This window comes from Sceloporus undulatus, chromosome 3 (assembly GCF_019175285.1).
Source record: "Sceloporus undulatus isolate JIND9_A2432 ecotype Alabama chromosome 3, SceUnd_v1.1, whole genome shotgun sequence".
Taxonomy (NCBI): domain Eukaryota; kingdom Metazoa; phylum Chordata; class Lepidosauria; order Squamata; family Phrynosomatidae; genus Sceloporus; species Sceloporus undulatus.
The window spans coordinates 66,568,822-66,593,926 of NC_056524.1; the positions used below are offsets into that span (position 1 = coordinate 66,568,822).

At 41.2% G+C, this 25,105-nt stretch overlaps 1 protein-coding gene across 2 annotated transcripts in view; it reads left to right on the plus strand.

The window, feature by feature from the left end:
* Positions 1 to 867: 867 nt before the first annotated feature.
* Positions 868 to 25,105, plus strand: part of KCNE2 (potassium voltage-gated channel subfamily E regulatory subunit 2) — a 30,154-nt gene continuing 5,916 nt past the window's right edge. Inside the window, exon 1 of one of the 2 annotated variants that reach the window (XM_042460043.1) lies at positions 868 to 881. Coding sequence is in view for 1 of the 2 variants with exons in the window: in XM_042460041.1 (XP_042315975.1) it covers positions 20,814 to 20,893 (80 nt within the window). In the remaining variant the exon portion in view is untranslated. Of the gene's footprint in view, positions 882 to 20,790; positions 20,894 to 25,105 lie in introns of those variants that run through there. The other variant, XM_042460041.1, reaches the window with a different exon arrangement.

The following is a 25,105-nucleotide window of genomic DNA, read 5'->3' on the forward strand; positions in this document are numbered from 1 at the left end:
GACCCGATTCCGGCACGTGGTTTTGTTGGGGCACCCTCTCGGCTATATTTGAGCTAATAAAATTCCCCTAATTGGATCCTTCCTAACATTTGTCTCAAACTGCGTTATTTTTGTAGTGTACATGCATGTTGAGTTCAAAGTATTTTGCACTCAGTTAACTCAGCAGAGGGGTGAGGAAAGGAAAGATTGAATTCTTTTCATTCTTAGTAGATTCAGGAAAAAGCAAACTGCTGCCACCTCTCTAGCTTGTGTGTTCTTCTTCATTAATAATCTTTACCATCTTGACCAGAAGCTGTTTTTGCATGTCTGCATGTGTCCCAGTTTTCATCTGTGAAAATTTGAAGGGTATGGAATCCCCAACCTGTGCACAGTACTGGCTAAAGGATTTGTGAAGTAAGCTATCCCAAGCTCTGTCGATAATAGGTTGAAACACAGTATTTTTTTTAGTTTTATTATTTTACTTTTTAAAATATTTACACACACACACACACACACACACACACACACACACACAGAGAGAGAGATCTAATGAAAACCTCATGGACCCACAGGCTGGAGCTCTTGTAAAAAGCTGGATATATTTCTTTCAGGGCCAGTGAAGACCAGTAGGAATTTAGTGCCAGACTTTATTCAGTTTCAGCTGATGATCTGTTACTTTCTGGAAACAGTCTCACTATTGTTAGCAGAGAAGAAGCTGTTTTCTGGGAATGTGTTTTGAACCTGAATGAGCAACTGATGCAGAGTGTTGGACTGCTAACATTGGGTCGATCGTCTCCTCAGTCATGTTTCAACAGATGAACACACTTGATAGGAATCCAGACATCTTTGTTAATCTAACTCCATCATGAGTGGTGGGGAGGAACACTGTGGAGCACATGTATGTAAGTAGCCACTATAAGAACAGGATGCTATATTAAAGCAAAGCTTGGAAACTTTAGTTTTTTGGACCCTAGCTCCCATTCCAGAGTCCTCCAGCCAAGATAGGCAATGAATACTCTGACTGGGGTTATTGTTGGAGTTGTAGCACAGAAAATAAATGTTTCCAAGCTCTGGACTAGATAGGCCAGCCTTCCTCAACTTGATGCCCTCCGAGAAAAGAAAAGAAAAGAAAAGAAAAGAAAAAAGTTGAGTTCTTGTCTGCTTGGACCAAAAGACTAGTTTCTCCTCATTTTGCCATTGTTCTATTTAGATGACACATATCCCAGACCCTAGTTCTGATACAAGCAGTCCGGATGATCTCTGGCACATTCTGCATCAGAACCAGGGGATAGCAGTCTTAAAGTACATTTGAAAAATAGACCTGTTACTTTGGATCTGCAGAGCCCTCCTGTACTATGGTGGCTTCCCGCAAGGGCATTCTGCTGAGTGCCTAGTATGTTTGTTGCTGCCACCAGTCACTCGTTCTGCCCTCAGAATGAAGTGCCCAGCATGTGATTGTTGCTGGGTACCTCATTCAGACCTCATAAGCAAGCTACCCATAGCAGTGCCAGGATATCCATGCAGAGAGACACCATAGTGTGGGAATGGAGGGCCAGGTAATGGGAGGTTGGGGTAGTTATGCAGCCCGGATACTTCGGGCTGCCCCTGGTAGGACCTGAGATAGTCCATTGGTCTGATCCACCAGCGATGCTCTCTTTAGATTTACTCTAACTAAATTGGAAAAGTTCAGTAAAGTAACATGCACAACTTTTCTGCATGGCCTCTGAATCTGTCATATTACAGGAGGTATGGGACTGAGAAGATTACAGTAAATACTGTACTTGAAAAGACCCTTAGTTCATCATATTCATGGCAAATATCCATACAAATAAATATGCATGCAAATACCCATGTAAATCTATCATCCACATTGTAATAAAGACTCCAATTATTATTAGTTGAAAAGATTTGAAATGGTGTCTCAGAGATAACATAAAGTAACCATTGTATTAAAAAAGGCATCCCTGAATAATGTCAGCCTGCTTTACTCCCATGTGAAAAGCTGGTTTGAAATCATACTTCCCACAGAGATTAGGCAAAATTACTTGTTTCTTTAAGAAAACATTTTTAACATTTTTGAAGGGATGTAAAAGGTTTAAACCTGATACAGGCCCCTGTTTAATCATATTGTACTGTTTGGGACATGCTTTGGCTGACAGTACTTTGACTAATAGGATGTTCTGTTATTAGTTTAATTGTTGATATATCACTTTAGGGTAACATACCTAGGACCCTTTTGCATGAGGCTAAAACATCAGCTTACTTATCCCGAATTCAGTGCTAATTCAGGAGGCAGCTGTGTCCTATCACACCAAAATCGCCACTGAATCACGATCCTGGTTGGTCCCAGATGCAGCCTGGGTCGTCTAAACCACTTTGGCTGGCATTTTTAGAAGTCAGAAGCTTTCGTTTTTGAAAAGGGGTCACAGAAGCAGCTTAGATGATCCAAGCTGCATCCAGAACAGACCTGGGCGGTGATTTGGTGGTGATAGTATTTGGCTGCCTCTCGAATCAGCACTGAATTCAGGAAAGGTAAGCCGCTGTTTTAACCCCATGCGACAGAGTCCTTTTACGGTAACATACTTAAATCTTAAATAGGAAGGTATCACTGCAGTTATCAGAGAATATCTTCAGTTTGTCACAGTGTTCCTCACTAACATATTTCTGAATTTATATTATGGTAATTGTTTCTAAAATTTCATTTGTACTTGTAAATTAGGATGTACAAACTTAGAATCATAGAATTGTAGAGTTGGAAGAGACCACAAGGGCCATCCAGTCCAACCCCCTGCCCTGCAGGAACCTGCCATATAGAATCATAGAATCGTAGTGTTGGAAGAGAAATTGTAGAGTTGGAAGAGAAATCGTAGAGTTGGAAGAGAACCTGTCCTTGTTTGCCCTTCTTTTTGGTGATGCAGAAGTGAATACTCTGTTAGTAGATGGGCTTATGTGGGTCCTGCTGTAGTAGTACAAATAATGGTTTGCAAAATTGCTGAAGTTAAAGCTAAAGACTGGTTGATTCGGGGATGGTTCCTTTTAAAATAAGGTTTAAAGTAGAGGACTTACATTGACCCATGGTCAACTCAAATTTTTAGGTCAATTTTTTTACTAAAATTTCTAGACTTATGCATGAGTATATAAAGTTAATTATTTGGTTACTGGCATTAAGGTTTTTCTTTTTAAAGCTGATCAAACTAATGAAGAACAGCAAACCAATGAAGAACAGCAAACTAATGAAGAACAGCAAGGTTACATAACTCTTAGGCTATTGGCAATTAGATTTTACTTTTTAAAGTTGCAGTCCCTCCTCCATGGATTTGGAATTAAAAATAGAAGCCCCAAGAAAAAGCTGCAGTTCTGCCATGCAGCCTGTTTGGTTTTACATGTTGAAGGTGTCAGGTCTAATCCTCCAGATCCATGGGCCAAGAGGACAGAGTTTCTCCCACCATTTCAGGGTGCAGTTGCCCCAAATTCTCAGGCCACAAGCTACTGCAGGCCATGTCTCAAGGTGAAGCTTGCAGGCTGTCTGAAATCCTGGAGCCTAACCAGAGGTGGGCAAAGTACAGTATATAGTGCTGGGGTCAAATGTGGCTCCTACAACTATTTTGTGGTGCCTAATTCAGACTGCCCATTTTCTGAAAGAAAAAAAAAAGTAATTTGCCCATCTTCAGGAACTTGCACTCCTTTAAAAAAAAAATAGGACACAGGGACCACATGCACTGTTTAACTTTTCAATAAATAAATAAATGTAGTTTTTTTAAAACAAGAGGTGGACTTTCAGCAGCATCAGTTTATTTCATTTTATTTGGGTTGCAGGGGGATTTTCAGAAGTTTGTGTGCCACTTGAAAGTCACTAGGGCAGGAAATTGGCCCTTGCACCAGAAAATTTGTTTACCCTTGTCTTAAATAACACTGAGCTAAACAGACAGGTGATCTGACTTTGTATATATTATATTATTCTATTGTAGTTTAAACAATTCATCAAAATAGCTCATATCATTCTGAAAGTTTTTAAAAAGGTGTTGAGTTTTATCTAATTTTATCGGGCTTATTTTTTAAAAATCTACTGTTGGTATCCAATGCTATTATTTTTGTGTATTTATTGTTGATATTGAAGTTCTTTTCAAACAGCAGCATAGAAATTTATTTGACAAATTATCTTTACGAGCCACTGAAACCAATGAGGCCCAAGTAAATAGCAGCTACCATGTCCATTTAAGCGAAGTTAACTTTAGTTGAACTGGAAACAAGGAAACTTGTGGGATCCTAATGAAATAGGGCATAGTTCAGCCAAAGGGCTGGGAAAACTCTTTTTCTGAGGTCCCTGGAGTGTAGCAGGCTCTTACATTATGCCTAGATATGCTAGCAAAAGCACCAGTTTTACTTCTGTATAGAGTTACTTGAAGCATTTCCTTTTTCCCACCATTCCTGTAGAATGTTTGATACTCAGCTATATTTTCAACATGAGCTGATACGCATTCCTGCTATAGTTTATATTGAGAAGCTAGATGTACTGAAGAAGATATCGCAATACAAGGTGTAAGATTCCCTGGAAATCCTTAATGTATTGTAGTGCAACAGGATTGTAGCTGTGGTTTATAACTGAGTGAACCATTTCAATGGCCAAGAATGGTATCATACTGGATCAATAACAGAATATTAGACCAGTAATAGGACCAATATTAGTGGCTCAATAAGAGAATATAATAGGCCATATAGAATAGTGGGATTCACTTGAACCTCTCCACTATCAAATATAACTTTGAAGAATAATCTAGAGCTATAGCTATAGTGCTAGGTGCTCTGAGAATGACACCAGCAGTGGTTCTGGAGGGCTTCTCTGAACATTTGGAAGCCTTTGAAGAAGCTGATTCTGTGCAGTGTAGCTTGAATTTCTGGTTAAAAGAACTGGGGGAGGAAAGGGAATTTTGTTGTAAGAGGAAAAATGCAATGGAATGTTATTGTTGGGAGATGGTTTGCTACACTCTCTGTTGTGTTTGAAGGGGATATTTAGTGTGTATGTGTGCGCGCGCTTTCTAATTTTGCTAAAATTCAGGAACAAGTTTGCATGGCAATAACGTTAATAGCAGCAATCTGCTGCTGGGAAGCATAGTATTGACTAATGGAATGAGTTGCTTTCTTTGTGTATTATTCTAAGCTCTAAAGGTAACTTGATAAAACAGATTACATGCAATTACTTTATCTTTTGTAATAATCAAGTTATATTATGATTGTACCTTAATGAGGTATTCCTTCTAAGGGACAACTAATTTCACCTTTATACTGTGGCAGCTGTGATCTGAGATAGGACTTCACACTGAAAGAATAGGGTGAGATGCTCCCCTGCTTAGACTGTGAGGCATCAATGCTTGCACAATTACAGAAGTGTGTCTTCAATAAATGATGGAGAGGATATCATATAGTTCAAGTGCTTAGTGGCTTGTGGCATTCAGGTTTTTGGAAGTAAATGAAATTTAACTATTTTATTTTGGAGAAATGCACTAGGAAACAATCACCTTTAAAAAGACTGTAACATAGGTGGGATACGGACTGCCTAAAAAGGGCGGTCTCCCACCGCCCTGGTTTGCTCCGCAAGGGAGCCGCAGCGGACAAACTGCACGGCTCTGTCGTGGAACAAAAAGAAACCACAAAAAGCGGCGCACTTGCGGCGTCAAAAAGGCGCTGGGATGTGCGGACGCTAAGTGTCGGTCACATCAAAATGGTGGTGCACATGTGTACAGGGCGCTGCCATTTTGACACCCCTGTCACATGCTAGGGTTGAGGCCAATATGGACAGTGTGTCCTCGGCCAACCCCTAGCACGTAATGGGGGTGCCACAAAGGCCCATCTCTACTTTGGGGCCTTTGGACTATGACTGTAACTGATTATTAGAAAACAGTAATTTTCTGAGTCTAGATAATGGCGTGCAGGAACTGCCTGACAGTGGAACAGAGTGACCTGGACTCAACGTTGCTGGAAGTATTTGTATGTTGCATTGCAGATCCAGCACTAGGCCTCAATATGATTACTTCCAAGGTTCCTTCTAACTCCAACAATATTTCTATGATTTGTCCTTGAGTTATGCAACAGTAACACTCAAAAATGAGAGCAAACAATCCACCCACCCACCCCCTGGTTTAGAAATGCTTAATACAAATCCAACTGCTTTTGTTTCTTTTACTAAAGATTAGGCACTGATGAGAGGGTTTCAGACTGATGAGATTGGATGATGCCTCTTCTGTAAAGGGATAATTTTAAAATGTTGGATAGAGGCAACTTCTACTCCTCTCCCATTTCTAGATTAGAGAGTGATCAGCTGGGTGGCAGGTGGGGAAAGGAACAAACATTAACTCAAAACCCCAGATACAAATATGTTCACAATATGGAATCAGTGTCCAAATTTTCTTTATAAAACTGCTTTATAAAACTGTTGAATCACCAGTACCAACACTCTGTTTAACATTAAGTGCCTGTGGTAAGGCAATTTAATGATAAAGATAATTTATCTGAACGATTAAAAAAAATGGTTTCTTCATAACTGTTGCCTGAGCCCTGGTAGCAGCTTTTGCTCCCTGGGCTAGAATCAAACAGAACTTGGAAACATTTTTTTAACCATTCCTAGACTCACCAGACAACATGAGTAAAAAAATTAAAGTTTTCAAGCTCTGGAATCAGGCACAATTTTGTAAGCATGCCCCTTTAAGCAGGCACTCTGAAATGATGAAGACAAACTTGTCTCTCAGCATTATAACAATGGTGGTACCAGATTCACAGTGCTAGATACACATGCTGTGTGACAAAATAATGTACTTGCTGCCTAATCATGGGGAAATTGCCAGAACTGGAACTAGGCCATCTCATTTCGCCAAAACAAAGCAGCAGCACAGTGATTTTATAATCTTTCTAACTCTGTCTTGGCTTCTGAACAATTGAGCTTGACTTAAGTAGTTTCTCTTCCCATATCCTTCCAATTTACACTTGCATTTCAAGTAAAGCTTAGGTTGGAGGGCAGGCAAAAATGTGCCTTTTTCTGGCTGTCTGAGAACTCCATGAGCAGATGTTTTTGTGAGAATAAACCATTTCTAACTCCTTGCAATGACACCCTCCCTGTACTTGGTATGGAAAAAGATGAGCTTACTTGTGTAAAAGGTTGAGTGTATCAATCGCCCAGATTTTGCTGTCCAGATTTTGCTGTCTGAGGCAGCACACAAGGCATACTATTGATGATTATTATTCACGATCAAAGAAACACTAACTCCTGAAAAATTCATATCCTTCACCTGTCAAAATTTGTCAGGGGCATACCCAATCCATCCAAAAGCTGCTTTTAAAATGTTTCAGTTTCTCTCTCCTTCTCCCACTTTCCCTGTTTGTTTTCAGCTTATTTCAGTTGTTGCAAACCGAGTTCAAAATGGGAAGCAGGTTGCTCTCAATTAACTTATCAGAGGGGGAGAAAAGTGTTTTTCCTCATTTATAACTTTCACCATCTTGACAGCACTCTGATATTTCCATACTCTCCAACCTTTCCCAATGAAAATGAGGACATGTATGGCAAGGCAACATCAGAGTGTGGTCAAAATGGCAAAAGTTATTGATGATGAAAAAGAGCACATAAGCACAAATAGGAGATGCTGGAGTCATTTGTTTTTGGTTCAGTCCCTACTGAGTTAAATGATTGCAAAGTACTTATGCATTTTGAACAGTTTGTGGTTGTTGAAGTAAGCTAAGGACAAAGAGGGGAAGTGGGACAAGAAGAGAGGAACTGGGACATTTTAAAAGCAGTTGAAAAAATGGGACAACAGAGGAGTAATCAGGACTGTCCCCACCAAACTGGGACACTTTTGGGGCGCATGTGTTTAATGGTCTCATGTGTCTTGGGGGTCATTCCCACTGGCCTATAACATGGGTCTGGATGTGAATTATGGGTGCATCGTTTCTATTTGAGCGCGAATCTGACCTGCATTGCTCCGAAATCGTTCCCACTGAGATTCGAATCTGATTTGAATTATCTAGGAAAACCCGAATTATAGGTCGATAAATCGATTTTTAAAAACAGTGGTTTTAAAGCGGGGTTTCCTGTGCCTCCTGAGTCTGATTCGGGGCAAATGAATGGGAATGAAAGGGTGTCTGATTCGGGAACCTGCAGATGGGAGGAGCAGTGCTTAAGGGGCTGGCCTGGGGGTGTCACCCTCTGTGTTCTCTTTCTGCATCGGCAGCACCATTTTCTTCCATTCGCATAGCCTTTACCCCGGTGGATTGAAACCTCCCCTCTGCTCCACATTCATAGATTGATGTGTGAGGAGACCCATTGAACACCATTTTTAACTATTTTTTTTCACCTCTGCCTGAGTGTCTGAGCAGCAGATGGGCTTTGTAGTACATGCCTGCTTGATTGCCCCCCAGACAGCCCAGGGAGCAATGGAGCAGGCAAAGGGATTTGGGGGAATGGAGGCTCCTTCTCTCTTTCCCAGAGGAACTATGGAAAGTCACAGGAGAGCCTGGATGCCCAGGGACCTGAGGGGGTGATAGAGCCTTCTCTTCTCTCTTTCCCAAAGGGAATTTGGGGAGACTCAGGAGAGCCTGGATACCCAGGGATCTGAGGGGGGGGGGGGGTCAAGCCTTCTCTTCTCTCTTTCCCAAAGGGAATCTGGGGAGACACAGGAGAGCCTGGACGCCCAGGGATCTGAGGGGGGGATTGAGCCTTCTCTTCTCTCTTCCCCAAAGAGTCTCTCCCCACTGAAGCCTGCTGCCTTTCCCCCTTGATCTGATTTGCCAAGCATGTGCTTTAGAGGCAGAGTCTCTCCCCACTGAAGCCCACTGCCTTTCTCCCTTGATCCGAATTGCCAAACTTGGGCTTTGGATGCAGAGTCTCTCCCCACTGAAGCCCGCTGCCTTTCCCCCTTGATCTGATTTGGCAAACACACACACACACGTTTATATATGAATACTCTCTCACACACATATGCATACACACACACACACACACACACACACATATAGGTATATACACACATACATATTTTTGTGTGTGTGCACGCACATATATATACACATATGAATGTATATTTGTGTATGTGTATATGTGTGTGTGTGTGTGTGTGTATATATATATATATATTTCTAAAGTAAATTATAAAGTCCATCGCCTCCCCAAAATAGTATTCTATGGTGAACTCGCCACAGGTCAGTGTAAGAAGGGCGCCCCAAAGAAGAGATACAAGGACTCCCTGAAACAACATCTCAGGCTTGGCCAAATTGATCACCAACAATGGTCCACCCTGGCCTCGCATCGGGAGGTATGGAGACGCACTATCCATGACGCTTTAGCCTTTTTCGAAAGCTCACGCCGAACGAATCTTGAAGAGAAATGACAACAGAGAAAGAACCACAACCCAGAAACATCACCCAAGGAGACTTTCCGCTGTGCTTTCTGCAACCGGACCTGTTTGTCCCGGATTGGCCTTTTTAGACACCAACGCGCTTGTACAAAGCGCGGGATGAGTCCTTCCTGAATCTTCGTTTGTGAAGCAAAGCCAGAGAGAGAGAGAGAAATTATAAAGTAACAACTTTTTTAATTTTTGGAAAAAAAACTCATCTGTAGTTCAAAACCCACTGTAGAAATAATACAGTTTGAAACCCCTTAACCTGCCCTGACTCAGTACTAAGGAATTATGGAAACTGTTGTGTTTGTGAGACATTTATCCTCCTCTGCCAGAGAGTGCTGGTGCCATAATAAACTACCATTCCCCAGATTCCCTAGCACTGAGTTATGGCAGTTAATATGGGGAGACACAGAAGAGCCGTGGATGCAAGGGGTTTAGGATGAATAGAGGCTCCTTCTAGTCTGGGGAGACACAACAGAAGAGTCTTGGATTCAGCCGATTTTCATTGGCTGCCCCCCCCCCCCCCAAAAAAAACCCAAGACTTGTGATGTCTGAAGCGTATGCGCTTGATTGACAGCTTGCAGACAGAAATGGGAATGGGGAGCAAATTGATCAGCTTTAAAACACAGTGATTTAAAAATTAACAGGACTGAAAACAGGGTCTAAATAAATTGAGGTAATTTGCCCCTTTTCGTAATGGAAACGATGGAAAAAAATCGAATTAGTCTCAGAACATAATCTGAATCAGAATCGCGCCAATATAATCCGTTTTATCTGACAAGTGGGAATGGCACCTTGGATTTCATCTGTGAAATGTTAAAAAGTGTGGGGGGGAAACTTTATTACTTGTCTTAGCTCCCTGGGTTCCATGGCAATCTGATGCCTCTCTCCGCTGTATTTTGGAATACAACTCTTATATGCCTCTGCCAGCATGGCCAAAGCTCAAGGATCATGGGAACTATAGTCCAAAACATCTTCAAGGCAAGTGGTTTCCTACTCCAGGCCTACATTAAGACTTCTCTGGCTTAACAAAGAGAGAAAGGCTAATGTTAGCAGGCTCACTTGTAGCTATATAGATAAATATATCATAAAAAAGTTATTGCTACTTTGCTGCATTTTTAAACAGCAGTAAAACTATGTGGCAGAACATTTCACAGAAGCCATGCTGTAAAATTCAAGAAGCATCACAGCAGTCCGGCATCACTGTGGTTCAGTAATATACATTTAGCTTTCAGGCAGTAGCTAGTTGCTGCATTTATTTCAAGGACACCAGAGGAGCTTGGCTCAAAAGACAAGCTAAGATAAGACAATTGTACTGTTATCAGTTTAGGTTTTGCCCTAGATTTCCCAGATGGTTTGTAACAACAAATAATGCCTATTTATCCACTATAGCGTTTTCAGGTTGTTTTGCTATTCCCAGAAACCTTGGCAGAAAAACTCTTTCTTCCATTTACTTCTGTCCTGCTATAACAAGTCAGCTAAAGAGACTCACATATATGAAGTTACAGATGCTGCAATTTCTAGGGTCAACTTCTATCTGAATACAGATGGATTTTGATTTTTAAGTAAAGCAGGGAAACTCCCAAGAAGAATGCTTTCTTCCCCTCCTAACGTCCTCTGTTTTTCCAGCACTTTGTCTCCCTAAACAAACAAACAAACAAAAACCCTCACAACTTTCCACAAAAACAACCTGTTCTGGAAAGATAGCTTGCACTCCTATATGATCTCTGTTGTTTGGTAGTGCTAGGAATCCTTCATTGGAAATGGGGCGGTTTCTAGTTTCTCATCTTTTAGTTCTGCAACACTGGGACCACATCACAGGATAGTTTGTGATGAATGAAATACAATAAATGATAAATTGATTAATAATTTGAATGTATGGTCATCAATACCTCTTGGTAATAATATAACAAGGATTACCACTGTTGTGCACCCACCCAGTCACTGTCTGGAAACCATTTCATTTAACTGGTAATATTTTACAGTGCAGGATAGCCCTATGGGGACATCATGTGGCAACTTTGAAAATGACAGCCAACTTAGATCAAGTTACCTGAATGATTCTTGAAAGACAGAGGACGTTATCACATGGGAGGAATGTCTCTCAATTTCAAAAGAAAAGAAAGTAGGGCCAGTTCAAAAATGAACACAAGTATGTAGAAGAAGAACACAGCACCCATCCCAAAGTCAAAGTAGTGTGAATGCAAAATAAATTATCGTATGAGTATGTACCCTTCGTAGTCTACAATTCGAATTAGCATCCCTGCACATGCTCAGTGAGGGCAGAATTGGATTGTGACCTGTTTACACTTCCCGCGGGGCTTGCCTCCAGTTCCTGTGGATTTGCCTTGTTTCACGTTATTTGTTCATTCATTACCCTTTATTTCACATTATTTAGGCAATTCACATTATTTGTCCATTCATTACCCTTTATTTCACGTTATGTAGGCAATTCATGTTATTTCTGCATTCATTACCCCTTATTTCACGTTATTTAGGCAATTCACCAATTCAAAATCAGTCCAAAGCAACCTTGTACTTGGTTTGAGAATTGGACTATGACTCTAAAAGGCAGGGATGGGATCCCACTGGGTGACCTGGTGCAAGTCACACTCTCTCAGCCTCCTCAGAAAATGGCAATGGCAAACCCCATCTGAATAAACCTGACAAGAAAACCCTATGACAGGGTCGTGAGAGAGAAAGAGAGAGCCAATCCCTTCCTGCCAATTGGAGTTTTGCAAAGGGAAAGAGACAGAAAGGGCTGAAAGGAGGAGGGATGGAGGGAGGCAGTGTGTGTGTGTGTCTGTGGGGAGGGCTGCTTCATCTCCAAAACAGCTCCAGAACAGTTCCAAGAGGGGAGAAAAGCCCCCCATACTAAGCGAGAGGGAAGGAGGGAGGGAGGGAAAAATTGTAGCCAGCCAAGGAGCTTGGAAATTGTAGTCTGATTTGAAGGCAATCCAAGAGTGACTGAGACATGGGTTCCATACCTGCCAAATTCGAATTGAACACAACTTTGGAGTGGAACAGGATTTGTAAATTCTGTATTTCCCCAAATTTACCCATCTCTCGGTTGACCCTGGATTGGGTTTGAACTGACCTAGCATTGACTTAGATTACGTGCGATAACCTCTCGAGCAATAACGTGAATCTGCATGATTGGATCCGGGATCACACTGAACTGACCTTCCAATTACCCCCAATTTCCACCATGTGATAATGTCCGCTGGAAGCAATGGGATAGTTAATAATAACAGGGATATAATGAAGCTACCATAATGGTACTAGATTCTGTCTGATCTTAGAAGCAATACAGGGTCAGCCCTGGTTAGTGCTTGGATGGGAGCCTGCCAGCAAATACCAGGTTCTGTAGACCAATGGTACTCAAACTTTTTACCATTGGGACCCCCCGCCCCCTTTACATCTACATGCAGATGTCACACACACCCATTGATATAGTATATGAATAAAAATATTTTGTGTTTAATTCATTTGCACATTCATATATATTCATATTTTATCATTTTGTAAGAAAATAACATTGCTCAAATTAGAAGTTTTGTTTAAGTAAATTAAATATTTGATTCAACACGTGTGAATTTTACATTTAAAAGTTTGGGAGGAGGAGGAGAGGTCGGAGCCTCCAAGTCTCATGCCCCCCTTGAGCAACTCTTGCGCCCCCCCCCCCCCCCCCCCAGAGGTCCCAATGCACTGTTTGAGGACCACTGCTGTAAGTTATATTTCACAGGAAGAAGCTGGCAAAAACCACTTCTGAATAGTCCTTGCCTAAGAAAACCGTATCAAATTCATTATATATAGAGATCTTGTAGCACCTTTGAGACTAACTAAAAACAGAAGTTAGCAGCATGACTTTTTGTAGACTTAAGTCTACTACCTCAGATGCATTTGGTAGAGTGGTAAGCCAGGGACAGAGCTACATATGCCCTAGGTATGTGAGAACATCAGTTTGAAGCCAAAATCCTTTATGTATGGAACTGAAGTGGCAAGCCCAGTTTTAACTATGGTGATGGTCATTTGTGAACAAAGGCAATGTAAACTAGCCTTTGTGCATGGAAATGGCAAATCTAGTTTGGCAATGGAAGTAACTTGTGGTGAAGAGAATAACTGAGTGTAGGATGCCCCCATGAGAATCGGGTTACAAAGTGTTGAAATGTGTGTTGTGTGCCAGGAATCCATTTTCTTTGTTCAATCTATTGCTGAGGGACTGTAGTTAATGGATGACGCCCTGGAGCCCTGGTGGTGCAGTGGTTAAATGCCTGTACTGCAGCCACTCAGTTCAATACCAGACAGGGGCTCAGGGTCAACTCAACCTGGCATCTTTCCCAGGTCGATAAAATGAGTACCCAGCTTGTTGGGGAAAATTAGCTTACACATTGTAAATCGCTTAGGGAGTGTTTAAGTGCACTGATAAGCAGTATAGAAATGAACTTTTTATTGCCATGAACTCCAGTTCTGCTGTTTTTCTTTCCAATCACCATAGTTAAAACTGAGCTTGCCATGTCATTTCCATACACAAAAGATTTTGAATTCAAATTGACATTCTCACACATTGAGGGCATATATAAATCTGCTGAACTCATTTGTTGCAATGAGTACAGTCAAAGCAGAAAAAGCTTTGACATGATTGTGCTGTCCTTTTCTATCACTTTCTTCCTCTTTTCTGGTAATGCCTATTATAACATGGTGCACAATATCATATTGAATCGTACCTTCCTTGCATTACTAATAATAATGGGAGTGAGGTAGGTTACCACAGAATAGCTCCCTTCACATATTAAAAACACAAAGAGTATCTATGTATGGAAACAAGAAGGCGCAGTGGTCCTGCTGATGAGGGCATTCTGGTAGTAACTTTTCCAGACTCTGAAGGAGTCCTTCTCACTGAAAAAATTCTTTTTTCTCTGAATAAAGATTGCTGTTGTTGTGTGCTTTCAGAATCTAATTTGCATTGCAGAATAAATGCAATTTCACACTGCTTTAACTACCATGGCTCAATGTTACAGCTCAATGGCAGTTAAAGTGGTGTCAATCTGCATCATTTCTACAGTGCAGAAAAAAACAAGTCATTTTGCCTTTGCCTTCCTTTGAGGCTGAGAGAGCATGACTTGGTCAAGGCCGCCAGTGGATTACTTTCGCTGAGTGGGGATTTGAACTCTGTTCTCCAGAATCATAGTCATAACCACTATACTACTCTGGCTCTCCTGAATCAAGATACATTCAACCATATGAACTTCCAAATCTGATTTTACAAGTTGATATTGGTTCTCAGTAAGAAGCAGTCTTTATTTATAAGTAAATGGGATTTTAGCCTTTAATACCAAAATGGAATGTTTCTGTGTCCTTTGGGGGGGGGGGAAATGCAATTGTTTCCCCTACCACATTATGCAGACAGCACATACTGTCCAAACTGGCTAAATAAAATCTATTTGTGCAAAAATCACACTTAAAGCAATATTTCTTTGGAATTCCCTAAACAGATTAGAGAGATGTTTATTTATTTGCAATAAACATCTTCTCAAGTTGCATCTATAACAACTTTTGCTTTGGTCAGAGGAATAAATAAAACTCTTGAAAATGTCTGCATTGGGGATTTTAGTTTTGCAGTCTGCAAAAACACACACAAGTTAGAAACAAATATGAAAATGGAAAAATAAAAGGCATTCTGAAAATCTGGTCCTCAGTTTTCAGTCTGACTTTATGACTTCTTTTGAACACAAAGACCTAAACCCAGTTGTTTGTTCTAAATAAAGTAAACCAACTGAATCAATGCTATATACATAAGTGTTAATTTACCAAGTTTCTGTTGATTTTAATAGGTTTGTTGTAACTGAAATTAACTTTAGGATTTAAGTGAAAGAGGGCTTCCTGACCTAAAGTCTAATTTGCATTGTAGAAATAATACAGTTTAACACCACTTTAAGTGCCATGGCTCAATGTTATAGAATCCTGGGACTAGCAGTTTTGTAAAATACTTTGCCTTCTCTATCAGAGAGCTCTGGTGCCACAACAAGCGACAATTCTCAGAATTCCATAGGACTGAGCCATGGCAGTTAAAGTGGTGTCAAATTGCATGTGAAGGTGTTTTTGGAGAACAAGTTGTTCTTGGCTGGAGTTGTTCAGTTACAAAGATTTGTGCTATGACAAGGTATAGCTTCAATAGCTCCTAGATATCCTCATCATAGGTAGTGTTTGCTACCCTTTAAGGCAGTACCATAATTCTCTTTCACATGTTTTGCTTAAATTCCAGGTTTAGTTTCTGACATCTCTAGCCAAGTCCAAAACACTGTGGAATCAAAGCTGGGGAACCACTCCACATAAAATTGCTCTGTTTTATAAATGTCTATTAGAATTTGAGTTGGAAGAAGAGACTATAAAAGAACAAATGGTTAAATGGTCACAGGATCTAAAACAGAATATAATGTTAGCCCAATGGGAAAGAACCTGGAACAAACGATTGAAGTATACATTGGCCTATGAATTAAAAGAAAATTTCTTCAAAATGCAATTCAGGTGGTATCTGACCCCAGCTAGGATGGCTAGAATGTTCAAAGGTTTTTCAAATAAGTGTTGGAAATGCAAACAGGAGGTGGGAACGTTCTACCATAAATGGTGGAGCTGCAAACAAGTCAATAAATTCTGGAAAATGATTCATAGGAATGTAAAAGAGATATTGCAATTTAACATAATCTTGGACTCGAAACTTTATCTGTTGAGCATGTGTGACAATGAAGATTTGGAGCGTAAATATGGAAAATTATTATTTTATATTACAACAAGTGCTAGGATAGTTTTTGCTAGTAAATAGAAACTGGAGGGGCTACCATCAGAAGATGAATGGCTGACTAAACTAATGGATTTGGTTAAGTTAGATAGGCTTACGTGCCTGTTGAGAAATCAAGACTGGGAAAAACAAAGTGAAATTTGGAAGCCGCTGTATAGTTATTTAAGCAGGATAAAGATCAAGTACGAGACTGTATGATTATAGTGTGTAAGCAAATTTGGGCCCAATTTAAATGGGCCTTTTTCGCCGCCCCCATCACATGCTAGGGGTTGGCCATCCATACCGGCCTCACCCCTCGCACGTGACGAGGGCATCAAAATGGCGGCACCCTGTACATATGGGTGCTGCCATTTTGACATGATGGATGCATAGCGTCCGCACGTCTCAGCGCCTTCATGATGCCACAAGTGCGCCATTGGCGCCTTGCAGCATCATAATGGCACCGAAGAAAGAAGCCGCTTTTTGTGGCTTCTTTTTGTTGCACAAGGGAGCCGCATGGTTTGTCCACTGCGACTCCCTCGTGCAACAAACGGGCGGTCTGTATCCTGCCAAAATTAGCGGAAATAACACTGATGTTGGTATGAAAGAATGAGATTGTAAAGTTAAATAAGAACTAAAAGTTGGGGAACCACTAACTGAGAGCATGCTTCAGTAATCTGGCCTTCTGACCTTAGCAGTTTTTGATCAATAGATGTTAAATATTTCTCTTACTAAACAAGTCCCTCCAAACTTATATAGGGTACCATATTATGCAGGGTTTTGTTTTTGTTCTTGATACTTAATCTTTTATCCTCTTCCTGTTATTCTCCTCAGACCTCTCAGTGGTGGCGCTTGCAGGGTCAGATCACTGAGTTTTTCTTAAAGTGGGGTCAATGCTGTTTTCTTCCATTCCCCCTTAGAGAAAATGATTTTCTAAGTGACAGTGTATTGTTATGAGTAATCCTTGTGTATGGCAAACTTGGTCTTAGGTGGGCTAGAAGCATTAACTTTACAAAAGACCTACTCCTGTAGGAGATGAACAATGCTAGAATAGAAATATCAGAGGGAGGGGGGGAAATCTCTAAATGTTTGCATTCTCCTTGGGGGTGTTACTATAGGTGTGGTCATGATGGCAGCCTGTACTTTCAGATTTATTATTACATTATTTCTCTGCCCCCCCTCCATCCCCCCAGGGTTTCTAAATAGATCCACAGCTAAATTGTTGACGGGACAACTACTGAGGGGAGGTGCATTTGAGTTGAAAAAAACAGCTGACAGGAAAAGGGTTAAGTAAGTCACCCTCCTCAACTCAAAACAGCATTATATTGAGGCTGTTCTCCATAAAGGTGGCGGCGGGTGGGGGGAGCAAAACCTTGCCAGGACTTGTAACATCCATTTCTGTAAAATGTATAACCTGCCCGTAAGAAGTTTTCTGCCTGAGCTGGGAACTAATAAAAAGGATGAATCACACATATATAGCATCTTTCAACCAGGGATCCTGCAGTTTATTTGAAATGCAAATTCAAAACATCTTTTAAAGCCCTCTGAAGTTGCACAAGCACTGTTATTCTCAGGGGAGTTTCTAAACCTCTACTATTACCAGTATTGGCCATACAAAAAGGTACATTGCTTCAAGGTATATGGTCAGGGTAAGGTGAGATTTGGTACACTTTGAGTTATAGTTTTGGCACAAGTAACTGTATGATGGATTCAGAATGTCCGGTGTGTTAATCATGTTAATCTTTCACAGCACAAACAACAGAGTTTAGTGGTGCCTGACAGCAGTCTAATACTTTCACTGTCATGGTTCCAACTGATATAGAACCCTGGGATCTATAGTTTGGTGAGGTACTTAGAATTTTCTGCTAGGGGATTTTAGTCCTATAGTGCATTGAGAAGATTTGAGCTCTCTAGCAGAGAATTATCAGTACTTCTCCTAACTATAGATCCCATTTATCCAGTGGATGGTGTCATGCAAGACTGCTGTAACTGTGAAGTATAGGCACATATATACAAAATTCTGCAGCAAAGGCTCTTACCATATATGGAACATGAAATCCCAGGGGTGGAAGCTGGATTCAGGAAAGGAAGAGACACTAGGGATCACATTGCAAACATATGTTGGAGAATGGAGCATACCAGGGAATTTGAGAAGAAAATTTGCATGTGCTTTATTGACTACAGCAAAGCCTTTGACGGCATAGATCACAAAAAGCTATGGCTTGTGGTTAGAGAAATGTGAGTGCCACAGCATTTGATTGTTCTCATCTGTTACCTGTACTCTAGATAAGAGGCTGACATCTAAACAGAATATAGAGAAACAGAATGGTTCCTAAATGGCAAAGAGGTCAGGCAAGGTTGTATTCTATCACCCTATTTATTCAGCCTATATGCAGAAAACATCATACACAGAGCAGACTTAGACGCAGAGGCAGGATGAATGAAGACAGGAGGAAGAAACATTAACAACCTAAGATATGCAGACAACACAATACTACTAGCAGAAACAAAGACCTGGAACAATTACTGAAGAAGACAAGGAGGAAAATACCAAGGTTGGATTAATGCTGAACATTAAAAAACAAACAAGAATCTATCCTAAACAATGAGAAAATGGAAATAATCAAAGAGTTCCCATAAGTCGGTTCAAAAAGTGATCAGGGCGGAGATAGCAGCCAAGAAATCAGAAGAAGACTAAGGCCTTGTACAGACCAGTCTGAAAGACTGGCCTGGGGGCAGAGTCAGGGTGTCGTGTCCACAAGACGCACATCCGACTCTGCCCCCAGGGTGCCATGATGCTGCGTGCCACTCCACATGGTGTGCAGTATCATGGCGCTCCTCTGCTGCTGCATCCATACAACACAGCACTGAAGGAGTGCTACCAAACCCCAGCAATGTGGCTATGGTGCCCTTTCCAGGGTGCAAAAAGGAGTCACTTTTTGCAGATGCTTTCCGCACCCTGGAAAGGCTGGATCAAGGCTGCGGTGTGAGGTTGCTGCTGCCCCGATCCGGCTGAAGAAGGGGTGGCTCCATGCCACCCCTTTGAGACTTTTTGAACCACCCCTGAGATTGGAAAAAAACTGGACAAAATCGAGACATAACTTTGAACACTAAAGTGAGGACTGTCCAAACCATTATAGTCCCTATAACCATGGAGTTTATCAAACGGGACAGGAGACTCTCAATTTCGAAAGAGAACATAGCATGGGCAATTCGAAAATTCACACAATTACGTGATTACTTATCACACCTTAAATTTGCTGTAATGGCCTCCCCGAACATGACCTAGATTCTGTGCTGAGTAAGCCATCACATCGGTGGGTTCTTAATTGCGAATTGGAACCCTTGTGCATGCTCAGTGAGACTCCAGATGACTGGAACATAGTGTGTTTAGGTGAGTGAGGGAGAGGAACCAAAGAACCCCACAATTTACAAAAGAGATTGGAGGGGTGGGTGGGAAGAATGGTTTAAAGAACATGCTCTATTCATGTTAAAACGAGCATATATTCACTCTTGTCATGTTAAAATGTGAATATAATGGTTATCCTATAGCTCCCAGTCCATCCCTCATAATTAGCAGGCAGCAGTCCCCCCTCAGCAATGCTGAAGGACAAGTGGAAGCAAAATTGAAGCAGAATTGCAGTGTGGTTTCATGGGAGCTCCCCCTTCCAGATTGGGGTGGGGGGTGGGGAACCAGGACCAAAGGAGACATGTACATCACACCAAACAATAGTGCACTTAGTGCGAAGGTGCCTAGGAACAGGGTTTATGACTTCGCTAGTTCACCGAATTTACTTAACTGTGGATTCACACGTGATTACGTTCGGAGTGTGTTCGGACTGCTAGCAATCGTGTGTGGTAACCTTTCACGCAATAACATGAATACGCATGATTCTGTTAGGATGACACTGGATTATACTTCCAATTTCAGTCATGTGATATCGTCCTATGTACTGCTGTGAGAGATGGACAGTGAAGAAAGCCGATAGGAAGAAATTTAGTTCATCTGAGATATGGCTCTGGAGAAAAGTACTGAAAATATTATTGAGAGCCAAGAAGACTAAAAAATGGGCTCTAGAACAGATCAAGCCTAAACTTTCTCTGGACCCCACAATGTTTTAAATTGAAGCTGTTGTACTTTAGTCATATCATGAGGAAAAATGAATAATTAGAAAAGACAATGATGCTAAGAAAGATGGATGGCAGTAGACAGAGAGAAAGACCACATACTATGGAATGACTGAAACCTTATTTAATGTATCCATAAGATGTGTCATGTCTTGTCACTTTTCCCAATTCTTGAAATTGCTGCAACTCCTTTTTTAAAAAAAACCCTTTTCCAGATACTTCTATGAGAAAAAATAACAATGAGTATATTGTGAAATTCTCAGAAGCTGCTGGGGACAACCCATAAAAGTTAATTAGTTTGGGGGGTAGATTTGAGGTTTATTTAATGGAATGTAGCTCTGGCCAACTTTATCACTTTGGTAATCATTAAAAGGGCAAAAGGACTCATAAAATGGGAATGATCTTTAGAGCAGAGGAGACCAAAAGGTCAATGTGAATCATTCAACTGGCAGATGTCTGGGTGATTTGAAGCAGACTGGCAATGAATTCTGATTTCTTATTTTTCAACAATGGCAGCAACAACTACAGCAACAGCCCCATCCTAAATGACATGGCTGAAATGGGAAAAGGAAATCAAATCCTGGTATATGCTTCACCCTAAATTCTTCATCACTCAGAGAAGTGGGTAAGGGTAACAATTTATCTATCCCTCTCTCCTTTTCCTCACCATGGTACTACCTTTCTGCGACGGTGGGATTGCATGCTCCTGTGAGGCAAGAGGCTATGCTGATGGCAACAGTGCTGCTAGTAGGATTCCCCAAGTCAGACAGGCTTTTGCTGAAGAGCCAGACTAGGGAGATTACTACACATGATTTTAAAAATGTGATTATAGCTGGAAAAAGGAAGCTTTGACGATAATTATCACATACCACCGCCTCTGACCCAGAGCAGTTGCATCCCCCAACCATTATTAAGACATCCCTTTTCACTGATGGAGGAAACCCATCAATGAGCTGCCAATAGCACAAGTCCCCAGGTGTGAAATGCTGCTCCTGGGGCAGTCAATTTTGACAGTCGTGTGGTGTCACCGTCCCCTCCTCTCCACCTGTCCCCCTCCCATCTTCCCAAACAGCCCAATTATCTTTTATTTTTTTATTTAAAATCAAATAGCAGTAGCAGATCTCTGGAGTTGTGCAAAACAGTGAAAAAAATTAAATCAAAATAACATTAAAACACTCAGAAGGCACCCTGGGTTGGAATAGGGCAGAAAGGTGGGATTACGGGGAACTCGGGAAGCAAGCATGATGGTGGCAGTCGTGTGACTGAGAAGACCTGCAGTGATGTGGGATTACAGTTATAATTCTGTTTACACTGACAACTGTGACTGAGATGAGAACAGGGCTTGTACAGTAAAGCCCTAAATGTGCCAAACACTTACTGGGCAGCAACCGTATGGGGTTGACACTGGTGAAGGATATCTCTGAGACAATGGCAGTGGAACTTGTTAGTACTGCACAGAAGGAGACATGGAAAACCCAATTTGAATGTCTTTTAGCATGAAAACCCTATCGTGAAACAATCCAAAATGAAACAAGAGATAGTGCCAGAAGAGGAAACTCCCAGGTTTGAAGGCACTCATTGAGCTACTGGGGAAGGGCAGTGGACAACTATGAGTAGGACTGTGGCTAGTGACACAAGTGGACTCAAGCCACATGAACGTTCATCTGTTGATGTGTTCACAGGTGAAAGGAATGTCCAAAGCTGCACAATACATATTCAGTATGAGAGGCTACTGTTAGAACAAAATACAGAGAAACAGAATGGTTTCCAGTTGGCCAGTGAGTCAGGCAAGGCTCCATTTTATTTCCCTATCTGTTTAACTTGTATGCTTGAATATATCATATGGAAAGCAGGTTTAGAGCTGGAGGAAGGAGGTGTGAAAACTGGAAGAAGGAACAAGAATTTAAGATATGCAGATGACACAATAGCAGTAGCAGAAAATAACAAAGAATTTGAAAATTATTGAAGAAAATCAAGGGAGAAAGTGCAAAGGCAGGTTTACAGCTGAATATTAAGACAACAAAATAATGACTACATATTACTTACATAACTTCAAAAGTAGACAGTGAAGACACTGAAATATTGAAAATAACAGAGAAAGGAAGAAGAAGAGAATGAACTAGATTTCTCAGTACAGAATCAAAGCTGATGGATAAACTATTCCAAAATTAGGTGCTGGAAGATCTTTCCCTTCTCATCTCTAAATCCTGAGTTCAGCACTAAATTATTCTCTCTAAATTAATCTCTTGAGGAAGTAACCCCAAACAATATAGCTCACTGCAAAGAATCAAAGTGAAAAGGAAATGCAAAGCATGGATTTTCTTTATTAAATTGCACTTGGGTAGGAAGGCCATTAAAAGATTACACGCAACACAGATTTCATGAGAAAAGCAATAATACAACCCATTTTTCCTTGTTTTTTTCATGGAGGAAATAAAGTCCACATCCATGCGCCCAAGAAAAATAACATAATTCAATACAACTGACAGTGAAAATTTGCTTCTAATAAAGCTTTCTGTAATTTTTGTTTGGCTACCAAAATATGCTTCTGGACGGAGCTCAAGGTGCTTGTGATGACACTAAAACCTCAACTGAGACCTTGATACATGAAGGAGTGCCTATTCCCATATACATCTGCCTGAAGACTAAGGTCTGCTGAAGGACCTTCCTCTTTGTACTCCCAGTGGAAGCAAAATGTTGTGTGAATGTTTCACACACTTTCTCTGCTGTGGAACAATGATTGTTTTCATTATTTAACTTATATTTCATTATTGTTATGTTGGTATTAGGTTATATATGTAAGGAAGGAGGGAATAGTGGGATTTATTTATATTGTATGAATTGTATTGTGATTGTAAGCCGCTTTAATCCTGTTGGAGAAGCAGGAGATGATGATGATGATGATGATGATGACGACGACGACGACGATGATGATGGAATGCCTTTGAAGGCCTAACCAGCACCATCACTGGCTTCTTTCCAATGCCAGGTTAAAATATGGCTTCTTATCAAAGTGTTTGGGGTTGAATAATTTGGCCCAGGGGTTTTAAGCTGTTCTCCAGTGCTTTAACTGATAAATTGCTAGATTTAACAATGGCCCAGGTCATATCTCCATGGAGTGCCAGCGCCAATTCTAGGGTTCTGGAGTGTGCAGCAAATGCACGTTCCAGAACCCTAGTTTGTGCCAGCTGTGCCATGACTGCGCGGCCCTGTCCAACCCTTGAACATTTGGTATGCAGTAATCTAGACTTACCTAACAAATACTAGGGGTTCAATTGGTGGGATTGCAGCTACCATGGCATTGCTATTCTACTTTATCTCCAGGCAGACTTTTGTCTCATATGCCCTTTGCCTCAAGTTGCCTGGGGTCTGAGAGCAGGAAGAGTGAGAGCCAGCTCTGTCTGCAACAGACAAACCTTCATCTGGGGCCATTTTGCTGCATACCAAATGCTCTGCAGTCATTGTATTTTGAGGATGGCTGGCACCTGCTCTTCCCACTTACAGTGACTGAGAAAAACTGGCACCAGATGCGCTTACAACAAACCAACCATGGAGCACAATGAAATGGCCAGAGATGAAGGCCTGCTGTTCTGAGTATGGTTGACACTTGCTTTTGAGAGGCAGCTGTCAATTCCACTTCATTGTACTGGTGTGTGAAAAGCCTGGCAACCTTCACAAAGGATAAAGTCGCTCTCCAAAGTGGGGGAAGTCGTCTTACTCTGTTCACACAATTTTGTTGTCTCTTCTTCTTTCTCTGGGTTGGAAAATGGTGACAAGATTGTTCCACAGAGCTTTCCAATCACTGAATAAAGTAGAGCCTTTTCCAAATACTGGTTGAGAAATACCTATACATGTATTACGAGTAAACTGGTAGTGCAAATTATGTAACTTTGGATAGGTGGCAGAAGAGCATGGGAAAACTACTTTTTTGGACTATAATTCCCTTAAAATTATTTTAATTGTAGTCCCACACTCCACCTTTTTCCAAGCTTTGGGTAAGAACCCTAACATCTTCGAATAGACTCCTTCTGTCCTCAGACTCCTTCTCCTTTCCTCAGCAAGGCTGGGTGCTCAACTGGTATTTATGGTATATAAATGACTGCTTCCCTTGAGTGTTCTCAGTTAGTGGGAATAGTTCCATCCAGAAGAGCTTTGTGAGAGTAGCCAGGTTCTTCTAGGGCTTTCTGCAGTAAACATATAAAATCTATCTTGTCTATAGAATAAGTGGCCTTAGGAGGTTTGCCTTAGGATTGCCATAAGATGGAAATGAGGCACACAGCAGCAACAACAACAACAGCAGCAGCAGCAGCAACAACAACAACAACGTGGCCTTAGATTTTATCTTTGAGGAGCTGGTCGTTTCCTAAGAAGTGACAAATTCAACAGCAAGTAGGCCAACATTTGCCTAACAGGGGCCACCTTGAATCCATTTATCCTGTATTCAGCAACCTCTTTAGCTGTGACCACCAGCATTTTAGTTTATGTAATTAGGAGAAAGTCTTTGAAAAAGAAGTAAGGCAAAAAGGTGGGAGGGGAAAGGAAAAATAAAGGTAAAGATTTTTCCCTTAACAAGATTGTCTAGTTGTGTCCAACTGTAGGAGGCAGTGCTCATCTCCGTTACTAAGCCAAAGAGCCAGCATTGTCAGCCAACTCTGTGATCATGTGGCCAGCATGATTGCACAGAATGCTGATACCTTCCCACCTATTTATCTACTTTCACTTTTACATGCATTTGGACTTCAAGGCTGGCAGGAGCTGGGACTAGTGATGGGAGCTCACTCCATCACGTAGCACCTGGGCCTTGAACTGCCAACATGCTGATCTTGCAATGGTCAGA